This window comes from Hipposideros armiger, unplaced genomic scaffold (genome assembly GCF_001890085.2).
Source record: "Hipposideros armiger isolate ML-2016 unplaced genomic scaffold, ASM189008v1 scaffold_373, whole genome shotgun sequence".
NCBI classification, from domain to species: domain Eukaryota; kingdom Metazoa; phylum Chordata; class Mammalia; order Chiroptera; family Hipposideridae; genus Hipposideros; species Hipposideros armiger.
The window spans coordinates 1,579,277-1,594,139 of record NW_017731723.1 but is presented as its reverse complement, the minus strand read 5'-3'; the positions used below and the strand labels follow the sequence as shown (position 1 = coordinate 1,594,139).

Here is a 14,863-nt window from a genome sequence, read left to right as displayed (position 1 = left end):
CCATTCGATTGTGTTTTTAAAAAGTTGTTAATGAATATTAAAATGATATTCTTGAGAGATTGCATATTTTATTTTATTATTTTATTTTTAATTGTGGTAAAAGTCATACAATTTACCATCTTAACCATTTTTAAGTGTACAGTTCACTAGTGCTAACTATGTTGTCGTGCAGCTGATCACAGGAATTCTTCCATCTTGCAAATCTGAAATGCTGTACCCATTAAACAACAACTCTCTGTTTCCTTCTTCCCCCACCCCTTGGTAACCACCATTGTACTTTTTTTTCCTATGAATTTGGCTTCTTTAGATACCTCACAAAAGTAAAATCATACAGCTTTTGTCTTTTTGGGACAGGTTTATTTCTCCTCTCATAATTCATCTGAAATTCATCCATGTTGTAGCATGTGGCAGAATTTCCTTCCTTTTTATGGTTGAATAATATTCCATTGCATGTGTAAACCACATTTTGTTTATCCATTCATCCATCAATGGACATTTGGGTTGCTTTTACTTCATGGTTAGTTTGTGTAATGTTACTGTGCACATGGGTACGCCAATACAAGGTGTGATCAAACAATATGGTGAATGTTTAAATTTAAAAAAATTTATTACAGTAAAAGACACATTGCCATTAATCCCCCTCAAAATACTCCCCCTCACTTCAAACATACTTATCCCATCGTTCTTGCCACTTTCTGAAGCAGTTCTGGAAGTCCTCTTTCGTGAGTGTCTTTAGTTGCATTGTCGTGGCTGCCTCGATGTCCTGAATCATTTTGACTTTGGGAAGAGCCAGAAGTCCCATGGTGCCAGAACCGGTGAATAAGGTGGGTGAGGACACACCGTAATGTTTTTATTTCACAAATTGCTGTACCAGAAGTGATGTAAGATATGGAGTGTTGTCATAATGGAGGCTGAAGTAAAGACACTCACGAAAGAGGACTTCCAGAACTACTTCAGAAAGTGGCAAGAACGATGGGATAAGTGTATTTGAAGTGAGGGGGAGTATTTTGAGGGGGACTAGTGTCTTTCACTGTAATAATTTTTTTAAATTTAAACATTCGCTGTATTGTTGGATCACACCTCGTACCTCTTTGAGACCCTGCTTTCAGTTCTTTCAGATATATACCCAAAAGAGGGAATGCTGGATTGTATGGTAGTTCTATTTTTAATTTTTTGAGAAACCACCATCCTGTTTTCCAGTGTTTGCACCATTTTTCATTCCCACCAACAGTGCATAAGTGTTTTAATTTCTCCACATCCTTGCTAACAGATTATTTTCTGGGGTTTTTTATTTGTTTTTGATGGTAGCCATCCTAATGGGTGTGAAGTGATATCTCATTATGATTTTGATTTGTATTTCTCTGATGATTAATGATGTTGAGCATCTTTTTACATACTTGTTCATCATTTGTATATCATCTTTTGAGAAATGTCTATTCAAGCCTTTTGTCCAGTTTTTAATTGGGTTATTTGTTTCTTTGTTATTGATTTGTAGAATTTCTTTATATATTCTGCATATTAGCCCTTTATCAGATATATGATTTGCAAATATTTTCTCCCATTCCATAGTTTGCCTTTTCACTGTTAATTGTATCCTTTGATATACAGAAATTTTAACTTTGATTTATTTTTTCCTTTTGTTTAGTTCCATTTATTTATTTTTCCTGTTGCTGCCTGTAATTTTGGTGTCATATCCGAGAAATTATTGTCAAATCCAATGTCATAAAGCTTTTCCCTATATTTTATTTTATGAATTTTATAATTGGATCTTAAATTTGGTCTTAAATCATTTTGAATTAATTTTTGTAATATGGCAGAAGATAACTTCGCTCTTTTACATGTGAATATCCAGTTTCTTCAGCACCATATGTTGAAGACACTGTCCTTTCCCCCTTGAGTAGTCTTAGCATTTTTGTCGAAGATCATTTGAGCATTATTGTGAGGGTTTATCTCTGGGCTCTATTCTGTTTCATTGGTCTGTGTATCTGTCTTTATGCCAATACCACACTGTCTTGATTACTGTGGCTTTGTAATATGTTTTGAAATCAGAAAGTGTGAAATCTCCAACTTTGTTTTTCTTTTTCAAGATTATTTGATTATTTGGGTTCCCTTGAGATTCAATATGAATTTTGGATAGATTTTTCTATTTCTGCAAAAAAGTGAAAAATGGAATTTTGATAGGGATTTTGTTGAATCTGTGGATCTCTTTGGGTAGTATTAACATCTTAACAATATTAAGTCTTCCTATCCATGAACACAGATGTCTGCATTTATTTGTGTCTTCTCGAATTTCTTTCAGCAATGTTTTATATTTGTTGGTTTACAGGCCTTTGAACTCTTTGGTTAGGTTTATTCTTAAGTATTATATTCTTTACGATGCTGCTGTGAGTGAAATTGTTTTCTTAATTTTGTTTTTGGATTGTTCATTGTTAGTGTATAGAAATAAAATTAATTTTTGTATGTTGATTTTATATCCTACAACTTTGTGAATTTGTTCATTCTAACATTTTTTTTTTCTTGTGGAATTTTTAGGGTTTTCTATATATAAGATCAGGTTATCTGGAAACAGATAATTTTACCTCCTTTTCAATTTGGATGCCATTTATTTCCTTTTCTTGCCTAACTGCTCCGGCTAGGGTTTACAATACTTCGATGCATAAAAGTGGTGAGAGTGGGCATCTTCATCTTGTTCCTGATTTTAAATGAAAAGTTTTCAGTCTTTCACTATTGAATATGATTTTAGCTGTGTGCTTTTCATATACGTCCTTTAGTATGTTGAAGTAGTTTTCTACTTCTAGTTTTTGAGCGTTTTTATCATGAAAGATGTTGAATCTTGTCTAATGCTTTTTCTGTATTAGTTGAGATGATCATGTGATATTTGTCCTTAATTCTGTTAATGTGGTGTATTGCATTGCAATTTTCATATGTTGAACCATCCCTGCATTCCAGGAATAAATCCTGCTTAGTCAAGGTGTATAATGTTTTTAATGTGTTGTTGAATTCATTACTTTGAAGCAAATTATTTTTGAAGCAAATATCAGACATAAGCATTACTTGTACTTGTTACAAGTATGTTAAACATATGATATAGAGGCAGATACTCATAAGTATTATGAAGAAAAGTAAAATAGGACAGGAGGATAAAGAGTGGCGGGTGTAGAGTGGGGCTGGGGCTGTTTGGATACAGAGGTTTGAGAAGCCTTCTGAGGAAGTGACATTTGAGAAGAACCTGAATGCAGGTGAGGGAAGAACCTTACAGTCACAGGGGACAGCAAAGGTGGGGATTTACCTAGAGCTCTTGGGAAATACCTGGGCAGGAAGGTGTGAGAGTAGGAACAGAGATGAAGTCACGGACAGTTGGGAGGCTCAGGACATCCGCAGTATAGGAGGGCACGTCAGCCCTGTCTCCTGAGCCTTAGCTAGCACGGATAGCTCCTTATATGGCGTTTCATACTCATAACAGGTTTCCCCCTTTCTTTTTATTTCCTTTGCCGTCCTATTTCTAGAAAGAATGTGCTTTCTTTGTTAACCAAAGGACAGAGCCTAAATTCTATCCCAGATTTCCTCTGAAGAAGGGCGAAATATAGTGGGTGGAGTCTCTGGGTCCCGCCAAGAAATCCATTGTGATGTCTAATGTGATTTGAGAGAAAAATAAATCATTGTTTCAGAAATAATACATTATGGTGTATGACCATATATATTTTATAATTAGAATATGTGTCTAATATTTTAAAGTTAAATAGTAGGAAATGGATTTCTTGATGAAGCTCATAACTTTTAACTGGCAGCACAATCTGTAGTATAGCAGTTACCTTCTTCCTATAAACACTTGTGTTGGAATAGTTTGCGCTCCCATGAAGCACTTTTCCCAAATCTGCCTTTTTGGAGGAAGTGTAAACCACTTTCCTGCTGTTATGGTAACTAGAAAGTGAAAAACATCCTGGAGCTTGCAGATGTTTGTTACCGTCCTTGATAATGTGAGGAATGTTAGTACATGTATGTTAAACAGAGTGAATGTAGAGGAGTTGCCTGCTTGGTCCCCAAATGGAGCTTTATTTACAGGCTAGCTCAGTGTTTAATACACATTTGCGTCCTTTAGTATTTAATTTGTTTTTTAATCTCTGAATCCTTATAATTTGATTTCCCACAGATAAAATATTTACTTGTCATATCAGGCAGGGCACTAAACTTGGAAATTAGGAGTTCTGGGTTAAATTTAAAATTTGTAGGAAAGTATTCATCATAATACAGTCTATTTAATGTCTTGGCAGTGCCCTTGGCTCTTCTCATTTAACATGTTAGGAGACAGACTGGCAGCAGCTGTAAGCTGAAACCTGGCTGTGTGCAGAAGGAGACTGATAGGGGTAGGAAGGAAAATGGAGAAAATGTGAAAGTGTGACTGTCTGTGTGTGTTTCCTTAAATTAAAGTGTGACACATTTGCTTAAAAAAGAATTTTATATTCTGTTTATCAAGGCTATTATAAGTTCATGATAGATGATCCTAAGACTGAAACCGGTTTTAAATATTGTTTTGTGGAATCACCCAGTGTGCCTCTTTCCAATATTGTGATAATGTCACACAAGTTGTTTTGATGAGCACGTTTTACAATATGTTTAAGGCATTGGCCCCCCACCCCGTAGACCTGAAGATTACTCAGAGGAGAAGCATGCATTTGCAGTATATTCTTAGCTTCTGCTTTCTATCACTCAGCTGTCAAGTCCTATGGAATCTGAAATAGAACCTGACCAATGGGAGACAGCGTCCACGCTGTTCACAGAGGATTTGGAGGTGGCCACTTTTATCATGCACTGCAGCGTCAGTGTCGCAGTGTCCAGGCAGCAGGATGCAGAGTGCAGTTCAAGTTGTCCACGGCAGCCCCTGAAAGGGACCGCTTTGAAAGACAGCTTCTAAAGAACAAGAAATAGGAGGAGTTACGGTACCTGCCTTGGAGCTGCTGGGAAGCAGGTTCTGCGCAGCCAGGAAGATCATTTTCGAGCGTTATGAAGGCGGAGAAGGATCCCGAAGACGAGGAAAATATCGTTAGAGATCCGAGCTAAGCGTAGCCCAGCATGAGGACTGCAGAGCAGGAGGAGCTGTAAAGCCAGGGGCCGAGGCAGCGCTTAGAAGCTCGTCTGCGGGCTTGCTTTGTGAGCTGCAGAGATTTGTAACTTAATGCGAAGAAGTTTGCTGGTAGCAACAAGAAACTAAACCCCGTCTATGATGAACTGTTGGTTTTCTTGTGCTCCTAAGAACAGAGTAGGTATTCCTGTCGTCCAGGGTAACAAGAGTCTCTGTTAGGCTTTCTGAACTGTATTCTTTTAAACTACTACGGTTTTAGTAAGCTTGGTTTCTTTGTCTTATATTCTTTCTGATGTATCCGATTAACAGGTTGGGGTTAGTGACAGAAAACAAACGTTCTTGTTTCTTTTTTCTGGGTTTAAAAAGCACATAATAGAATCTTAATAATTGAGCAGGATTTCTGTTCACTGACAGCAGAGCAAAATGGAAAATGGTGCGTGCTTGGTTGAGGAGAGGGGAAAATCACACGATAATAGGAGACTTTAATCATGTTTAATTATCTTTTAAAAAGCCTTCCTTTAGGATTTGACCATTTTTAATGTTTTAAATGGCTCCTTTCTCCACCAGCGAGTTGACTTGGAAATAAAGCTGAGATTGTTTTATTGCAAGGATAAATTAATCAATACAGAGCAAGTATTTGTATCCTAAACATGACTTAATCCCTTAGGCATTTGAAAACAGTCTCCTAAGCCTACATACATCTACAACCACTCTTAATTTAGAGTCAGTCAACTGTTTTGTTTTAAAGCTAAGGAAAGGGGATGGCTAAAATGACTTTTGAGCCAATAAGTGGGGCTATCTCTACTCATAGTTGTCAGTTTGAACTTTTGAAGTTAGAAGGAAGTGAGTTCATCTCCAAATTTGATGAATTTAGAGATAAATCTGCAGTCTGTTGTAGGCACTTGAACCAGATTCAATTGAAATGTTACATTTCAGGAGTCGGTTAACATTTTAATGTGTTTGTTTTCTTCATGTTTATTTTTCCTGCAAGTATTTAATGAATACATTGTTTATTTAGCTAGAAAATTGGTGGTTTTGTTGTTGGTGGTGGTTTGGAGAGTATAGTAGATATAAAATAATCATACTGATCAAACATTTAGAGGATATGCATCATATAAATGATTCATTTCCCCTCCCCTCCCCCCCGAGATTTCTTATGGTGTTTGTGGACATAGAAATTGCTTTGTAAGTTAAGTGAAAAATGTGTACACCTTTTTTGTTCCAGAAATAATACAGGCTTTAACACAGAATTTAGCAATAAGTTTACTGCATAATATTTTAAAACGTTAAAACCTTACTTTGTTTAAATATTGTATATTTTAGTTCTGGGTTCCACATTTCTACTTACTAAGAGAAAATCCAAGTAATTGGCTTCAGAATGTCTTGAATATATTTTCTCCAATCAAAGATAAAGATAACCTTGATATAATTACAACGTATTTAAAAAATTGCCTTTGCTCTTCTTTTTAAATACATGTGCACTGAGTTTTTGTTAAAATTTAAAAATCTATTTTTTAACAAAAATAATATATTGGAATGTAAAAAAGAAGGAAGAAAAATGAAAGTCACCTGTAATCCTATTATTTTAGGATTTTTAAGTACTTAATACTTTAGAGTCCTTTTTAAAGTTTTTTCTATGTAGAAATTTCTTTTTATCCTAATACATAAGCATAATAAATTGCATTCTCTATTGAGAGAGAGTGTGTGTGTGTGTGTGTGTGTGTGTGTGTGTGTGTGTGTGTGTGTGTGTGATTTGCCTGCATAAATACCTTTGAACCTTTGAAACAAGTTTTTAAAATGTGTACAGAAGGGGTTTTTAAAATGTGTACAGAATTCCACTGCATCTGAGAGTTTTGGGAGCTATGTAACCAGAGCCAGATCTGAAAGTTAGAGAGTAGGAAAAAAAAGCACACTGATTTTGGAAATCATGAGAAGTCATGGTTGGGTTTGGCCACTTGGGTCTTTTAATGTCCCTGGAGCCATGACTTCTTGAATCTGTTAAATGGGAATGATAATTTTCGTTTACTAGGGTTGTTTGAGTAATTTGTGCTGGACCCAGGGTAGGGCTTCAACAGTTATTAATTTCCTTTCTTTGTTTCTGAAGAAAACAGCAGAGAACATGAGAAACATCTTTATTCTCCAAAGCCTAATTTAAAATGTTTCTTGTATATCATGTATTTTGGAAAGGTTCTTTTTGTGAAGTCAGCACAGCAGGGAGAAGGAAGTTTGGGGTGCACTTGGAAACTGAGTGATATGTTATGTTGTACTGTTTTCCTTCCTCCTTTAGAAAGTCTTACTGGTATAGTATATATAGGATGCATGTTTACTTTTTTTTCATTTTATAGCATGCAGCAGATTGGAACAAATATGACGACCGATTGATGAAAGCAGCAGAAAGGGGAGATGTCGAAAAAGTGTCCTCAATCCTTGCCAAAAAGGGGGTGAATCCAGGCAAACTAGACGTGGAAGGCAGATCTGCGTGAGTATGACTGATCACTTCCTGAAGGGAGTTGGGTAGACCCTTGGGGGCCACATGGAGTTGGTGAATTGTGGTTATCAACTTTTTAATTTAAATAGCCTTTATCAAAACCCACGCTATAAAATCTTTAAGACATCACTTTCAAACATTCTGGACTAATAATTGTTCTCAATTTGAAAGATTTCCAAGCTAGAGGGAGAATGCTAACGTACTACCAGTGGCCTAGTTCTTCAGGCCCTGGGGCAAACCACATTCTGTGGTGTTGGTGCATTTTGTTTATTAGCTTTCTCCTAGTCCTTATCATTCATATTCAGTCTTCGCAATGATCCTCTAAAAGGAGTGGGGGAAGGTTTACAGAGGTTAAGTAACTCGGTCTAACCTCAAAAGTCACAGAGCAGGGATGTGAACCCAAGTTTTCTGTCTTGGAAGAGCTCTGTAAATTACACTCTTTTCCTCTCAACCCCAATCCATTTGTATATTTGGGTAAATGAGAATGAAATGTAGTTTAAGTGAGAATGTTTAGAGCAGAAAGGGGGCAGAATCACTTTTGTGGCTTCCCTTTTGTTTCTGTGTTCCTGAGGAAGACCCCCGGCTTGTTTACACGCTTGTCTTTCCTCCCAGCCCTCCCCAGCCTTCACTGCTTCCCACACAGGATGGGGAGCCGCTGGGTGAAAGGGTAAGTAAGATCCAGGGTCCGCTACTATCATCTGTACTTACAGCAGTTAAATTCATATCTGGGAAACCTCCAAAAGGGGTGAAAAGTCATTTCCTAAAACTCCTCTCAGTCTTATGCTTGCTTGAGCTTATTTAGAATATCGGAACTGGAAGCCAGATACTGATTGTAGAGGTGAATTAATTAAGAAGCAAATGGTAATGTTTAATGTGGGTCACTACCTTAGAACACTTAGATACTCAAGAATAGTAACAGGAGCAAAGCATAACTTAAAAATTAAGCTGTTTTTAAGAACAATATGTTTGAAAGGTTCCAATTTTTATGTACTGTTTCAGTTTTATTAAGTAGGCAATTTGATAGCTACAGAAACATTGGTTATTTAGAGTTCTCCCATTTTTGCTAAATTTTAAGTTATGTATAGAACTCACAGTATAAATAGTGAAAATTTAATATCTAAAAGTGACTTTGTTTTTCGTGCTTCTTTTTTCCCAAATGCCAAGACACTAAAAGATGAAGGGAATCTTCTTTGGGATGAAAATCTTCACTGAAACCTTCTTTCTGCAGTTCTGCCCATCCACGCTTTGAATGTTTTGAATGACTGGTTGCTTGAGTTCTTGTTCAGATTTTTTTTTATCTAAAGTTCAGTTTTGAGTGAAATTGTTTGTCTTAATGGTCAAAGTTATAAAAATCTGGTGAAATTTGGTGAACTATGAACTTTAATTTGTGAAATATTTGAGTAGTTTTAGTCTTTGAGGTTTTCACATAGGAAGTAGACTTCTTTCTGGGATTTATAGGATAAAGTCGTTTCCTTTTGTTACTCACACATGAACTGTATTCTTAAAGCATTTTGCATTTAGTCAAATATATGACATGTTACAAATATGTTTTCTTTATTATCTGTGATTATACAAATAATTTTATTTTGGATGACGTGTGTGTGTGTGTGTGTGTGGCGGGGGTGTGTGTTAATTTTGAAAGTTAAGACAAAAGTAACATGTGCTCCTTCAGCTCAGTCCAGTTGTAGAAATGAAGTATTTGAAGCCTGGCTATAGTCACTGTGAGGATCTGTTTTCTTCCTCCTCACGTCTCCTGGGGTGCAGTCCTTCGCCAGTGCAAAATGGTGGCGATTCACCTAGAAATCCCGCTGCCCCTGGAGAGCTGTGTATTCCAGTTCCTGCCTCTCCATCCCCTCAGGCTGTCAGAGTGCTGTTCAGCCTCCCAGCTGTTTTCTCTGAAATCAGCAATTGCTCTGGCCAAAGACGGCCTCAAAACACCAAGCTCACCTCATCTGTCCTTCCCTGCAGCCTGGCCTCCTACCTTCTTACTACCTCGTTAGCTCACTCATGCCTTCAAGCATATGTCTTACAGCTTATGCAGCTTTTCCAGTTGTGCTCAGAGGTAGGGATCATCCATGTTACCTGAATTTTCTACTATGGAAGCAGAAGCCCATGCCTGTTTAAAAAAAGGAAACATACTGACTTTTTTAATTGCAAAAGAGTTTCCATAAAGCAGTTTTTCCAATTTCCTTTACAGCTCTTTGCATACCATGTAATGATTGACACAGCTTCTTTTTGAAGCACACCTACTGTTGATGGAACACCAGCATGGAGAGCACATTGTAGATTTGTGATTTCTGCCCTTTTGTACATCATTAGTATAGTTTGATTTATTTTGAAGAAAGAAATCTTCCAGATTTTGTGAACCAAGAAATGGAAACACACACACACAAAATGATCTCACCAAGATTGTCTGGAGACTAAAAACCTTTGCCTGAAGGAAATCACCTCAAAAGGTTGTCATGATGCATTGCATAGTATAGCCCCCAGTGTTGCAGAGATTAACTGATACCTTCAGGCTTACAGCAGTTTAATTCTATAAGGAGAATTTATGTGACCCTTATGAATACTATATCCCTTTTATCAGAAACATCTGTTCCTCTGTAATTCAAGTTGTACACAAATCTGCTTTACTTTACTAAATAGTGCTTGGTCTCTACTTTCCATTTATATCAGTTATAATACTAATAGAGATGCATGACTGAGTGTTGTAATACCTGGAAATGAGCTTGGAAGCTCTCTTCAGATTTGGTCTCCCAGCATTCAGTTAATTCAGGTATTTGAGGGCCCCTATCTCACTAGTACTGAAGTTTGTTCTGGGAATATAATAGAAGACACAACAGACCAAATCCTTGCTTTCATGGAGTGTATAGTTGAGTGGGAAGAGTTGGTAGACCATAAAGAAAAGAAACCCTGAATTTATATATAGTTTTATATAGAATAATAAAGGCCAGGGTGGGGGCATTAGAAGTACTAAGGTTTCAGGGAATGGGGAAACAAAATGTAGTGGTGTGGTCAGGGGAGACAGAGTGTGACACAGAGTGTGTCGGTATCCAGGCACCCAGTGGGGCACGTGCACGCCCTTTGTCTGCTGGCACCTTCACAAAGGTTGTAGTATTTGTCAGGGCCTCCGTTCTATTTCAGCCTGCGTTCAGCATCCTTTGCCAATAAATCCTACTGTATTTACATAGCAGTTTGGATTTGGTGGAGCACACTCACTGTCAGTTCTTACAGAACACAAAGTATTTCTGTCAGTGTTTGCTGATTAATAAAGTGTTAGATGATCAAAGAAACAATGGGATATTCCATCTTATATCTGGAATACTTAATGCACAAAGTTATTTTTTAAGCAGGCTTTACCCGCCTTATTAGGAAACGTGTTCAATTATGCCTGTTTACATGAAACTTCCACCAGCCATACAAGTCCAGGAGCAAGGGAAGACTGAGGTGGTACTTGTCGATGCTTTGGGGGAAGAAAAGGATGCCAGCTCTTTCAAGCCTTTCAAGTGTAGCTTAGTTTGTTGTTCCGAAGGCTTTTCTATGCCAGGTTTTAATCTGATAATTCCAAAGAGAAGGGATAGTGTTTTGATCTGTCTTTGGCCTTAGCATTCTGCTGTTGCTTATTTGTTTTGGCAGTTTCAGTATATTTGAAACTAAGCAAAATAGATATTTTATTTATTTGATTGACATCACCGGCAGATAGAAATGCTTCAGTGCGTTTGTGAAGCTCTGAGCACCAGTGCCTTTACTGTTGAAGCAATAAACTGTACAGTTAATGATATCATAGTGTAAATTTTCTGTTACTAAGACGGTTGAATATAGTCCATTGGTTCTCAGCAGGTATTTCTAAAAACTATTGACCCCTTATGCACATTTGGGTTAAAAAATGAGTTATCCAGCAATATGGAATAGGTTTCTTTTGTCTTATATTAAATAAATAGGCACTCGAGCCTTTAAAACGTGTGTATGTGTGTCTGCTGACGAAAGGGTGATGTTAGGGTAACATTTAAGTTGACCTTTGGTGGTTTCCATGGCATAACAGATGTATTCTTCTCGTTCAGCTTCCATGTTGTGGCCTCCAAGGGGAATCTTGAGTGTTTGAATGCCATCCTCATACACGGCGTTGACATCACCACCAGTGACACTGCAGGTACGTTTGCCTCCATAGTCAGTTACAAAAAAGGAGGAGGACACAAGCACCACCCACTGCTAATGGTCTTTATCAGACCCAAATGTGATGTAAAAAGAGAAGTCCTTCATTTTCTGTTTTTTAAGTAGCTGAGAAAAGGTTGACTTCTGAGCTATGTCAGGGAGAGGTCAAGTTCAGGAAATTTAGTAGAAAGGATTACTGACCTGATGAGCAGGCAGAGACCTGAAGCCTACTGCTTGTCTTGATAGTGTTACAGGATCCTAAAATCTCAGGTTTTGAAGAACATTAGGGGCCATTTAGCTTATACTCATGTACTCTTCAGTATATTAATCTTGTATGTCGTGAGGTCATTTGACATGTGGTTGGACATTTCTTGTGATGGAAGTTACTGCCTTATAACAACAACATAACCAATAATGATCGTAACAACAGTTGCTGACACTTACGTAGCATGTAAGCACTTTCCATGTACTAATTCCTTTCGTCCCTGCATCACCACAGAGGTGGTGAGGCCCTGAGCTGCTAAGTGACTCGCCCAGGGTCCTCCAGTGGGCCAGTCCCAGTCAGTCTGTGTCCTTAACCATCAGGCCTCACAAGGAAACCTGTTGGTGTTTGGCTAGCTGCATTTATTAAAAATTATTTTTTTAATGGACAGTCTAAGTCCATTTTTTACCACATTTTCTGCTTGAATGTAGTGATACCCATGTCTGTCCTTTAAAATCTTAAGTTTGTGTGCCCATCACAAGACAGACTTTTAAGTATTTGAATACAGCTATTGGTTTCCTTCAGTGAGTATATTGGCTTTCAATTCATTAGGAAAACCACTCTCAGTTCCCTGGGACTTTTGACAGCTTATGTCTCTGCGGTTCTGTTTTGTTATTCAGTTAAATAGGAGGTGACCAAGAGCAGAGAATGTTTTCAGCAACTTTCCTATTTTATCCTATGTCTCCATGTGTGGACAAATAAATCACATCACTGTTAACCAGCAGTGTGTTTAGAAATGGAAGGGAGGGACAGAGGGGGAGAGAGAGTACAACTGAGTTGATGAGGAAAATCTTTACCTAAAGCTATATCATATTCTAAATTGAAGTCCAAGCTATGTATCAGTCACCTTTGAAGGAACTAGAGTGAGTCTGTTACTTATATATGTGTTCATTGTTGTAGAAGAATACTTATTTTTAGACATTTTGGACGAACCATACCTCTTTTGAACGCTTAAGACTTTTTAAATTGATTGTGCTGATTCTAATTCAAACAAGTATCTTTCTTGCTTTTTTTGTCTGTGTCCTCTCTGCTCTGGACAGTTTTGCCAAGTGGCCAGTCTGTGACTTTTGCCCTCCCTTCTTCCGTGCAGGTCAAGCTCAAATGCTTCCCAAGCTCAGCGGACATGGTTTCATGTACTGCATTTTGACATACCCTGCTCACCTCTGGCTTTTGTGTTTGCTGTGGTTTAGTCGTGTTTTTATTTGCTTTGCTTTATTATGTTTGTCTTTAGAGTTTTCCTTTTCTGAGGATGAGGACCTTGTCTCATTTGTTGTTATACTGTCTGTTATAATCCAGATGTGGCTATTTGATAACAATTTGTTTTAAAAAATCTTTATGTATTTTTTCCTTAATTCCTTTATTTGCTAGAAATATGAAAGTATAGTGAAAATAATCAGATTTCAAGTTAGTATGGTTTTGAGGTATTTGTGCCCAGGTCTTGCCAGGTACGCACGCACCTTTGGAATAATTTACAGTGGTAAACTTTAGATCTGCTTTTTTTTACTGCTCTATCACAAGAGGCTAGATTTGCATTTGAGTAGGGAAATACCTGATCCTACATTTTTATGTGACCAAGATTCTGTGGCATTTCGCTGAATGCCAGGGACTGTCACTACTGCACCTACTCCCACCATCTTGCTTCCTACTCTCTCTTACTTCCCATGAAAATGACAGTTATTCTAGCCACTTTTCACAATGTAAAATGTTTCTAGGAAAATTGTGCATAAACTTTGAAATCATCACTCTGACTTCATTGTACCCAGAGGGTTTTAGGCATGGACGAGTGTCTTGTGTCTGTACCTGTTCAGAGACCCGGACTCACTGCCTTGTGTTCCAGAACCTGATTAGTCAGCTACACACAAGTGATCAGACCCAGGAAAACTTACCCACGGAGCTAAACTCCCGTAAAGCTGAATGAGAGTTGAAAGTCAATTTATTCACTTATCTAGGAGGAGTAGAACGTAAATGACTTCTTTCCTAGCAGAAATGTCACGTGAAGTCAGATAATTTTTTAAGAAGTTTGTGAAGTTAGAGGGAAATGAAGAGCATTAAACATCAGAAGCTGGAAGACCCTGTTGAAACCTTTATATCTTTCACCATCCAAGAGAGATGTATGTGTAAAGAAATGTGATCAGGAGAAACAGTGTTGGAGATAGAATGTCTCTGCGAGCATACCTTTTACAGTATTCAGAGTTAACCTTTCAGACTATCTGGTAACCTCCTCCTGTCTCCCTCCTTGTCATTTCCTTTAAAGCTGCACATTTTAATACTCATAGCTGAGCGAGTCTGATTTTCAGAGACACAGCCTCCTAATGAACTTTGAATTTTAGTTGAAGCATAGAAATTAGTTAGAGAATACCTCTCTTTGACTTCCTCCATTTGGATATCCACACTGCCTATTTGGAAATGTTATAAGAAATCTAGTCATCTTTCTGTCCCTTCTTTCCCCATTCTCTTTTTCTCTTCCTCTTTATTTCTCTCCCTCCTTCTGCTCTTCCAATATTTAGTTACTTACTTTGTCTCAGGCACAGCTTTAGGTATTGGAAATACAGGGCAAATGAGACAAAGTTCTTGCTCTTTGTGCATTTCTATATTTAATTTTTCTTCCCACCTCTTTGTTTCGGTGTGTACATCAAATCTTATTAAAATATCAACCCAGGGCCAGCCGAGTGGCGCGTTGGTTAAGAACTGGCTTGGGATGCCAGAAGGCCCCGGTTCGGATCCCACATACAAGGGCCAGTGACACTTCCCTCTGCAGTTAAGATGGTGAACAACAGCTCAACTTGGAGCTGGGCTGCCGTGAGCTGCCGGCGATGGCTAGGCTGCAGCCCCTGCTGCAGTGGGTTGCCATGGGCTACCGTGTGTAGCCAGCAGCCAGTGT

At 37.9% G+C, this 14,863-nt stretch overlaps 1 protein-coding gene across 4 annotated transcripts in view; it reads left to right on the top strand.

Moving 5' to 3' along the window:
• UACA (uveal autoantigen with coiled-coil domains and ankyrin repeats) overlaps positions 1-14,863 on the top strand; it is an 86,321-nt gene that overhangs the window by 38,395 nt on the left and 33,063 nt on the right. For 3 of the 4 annotated variants that reach the window (XM_019662376.1, XM_019662374.1, XM_019662373.1), the window contains exons 2-3: positions 7,426-7,559; positions 11,630-11,718. In XM_019662376.1, coding sequence (XP_019517921.1) covers positions 7,426-7,559; positions 11,630-11,718 — 223 coding nt within the window. Of the gene's footprint in view, positions 1-4,801; positions 5,258-7,425; positions 7,560-11,629; positions 11,719-14,863 lie in introns of those variants that run through there. The other variant, XM_019662375.1, reaches the window with a different exon arrangement.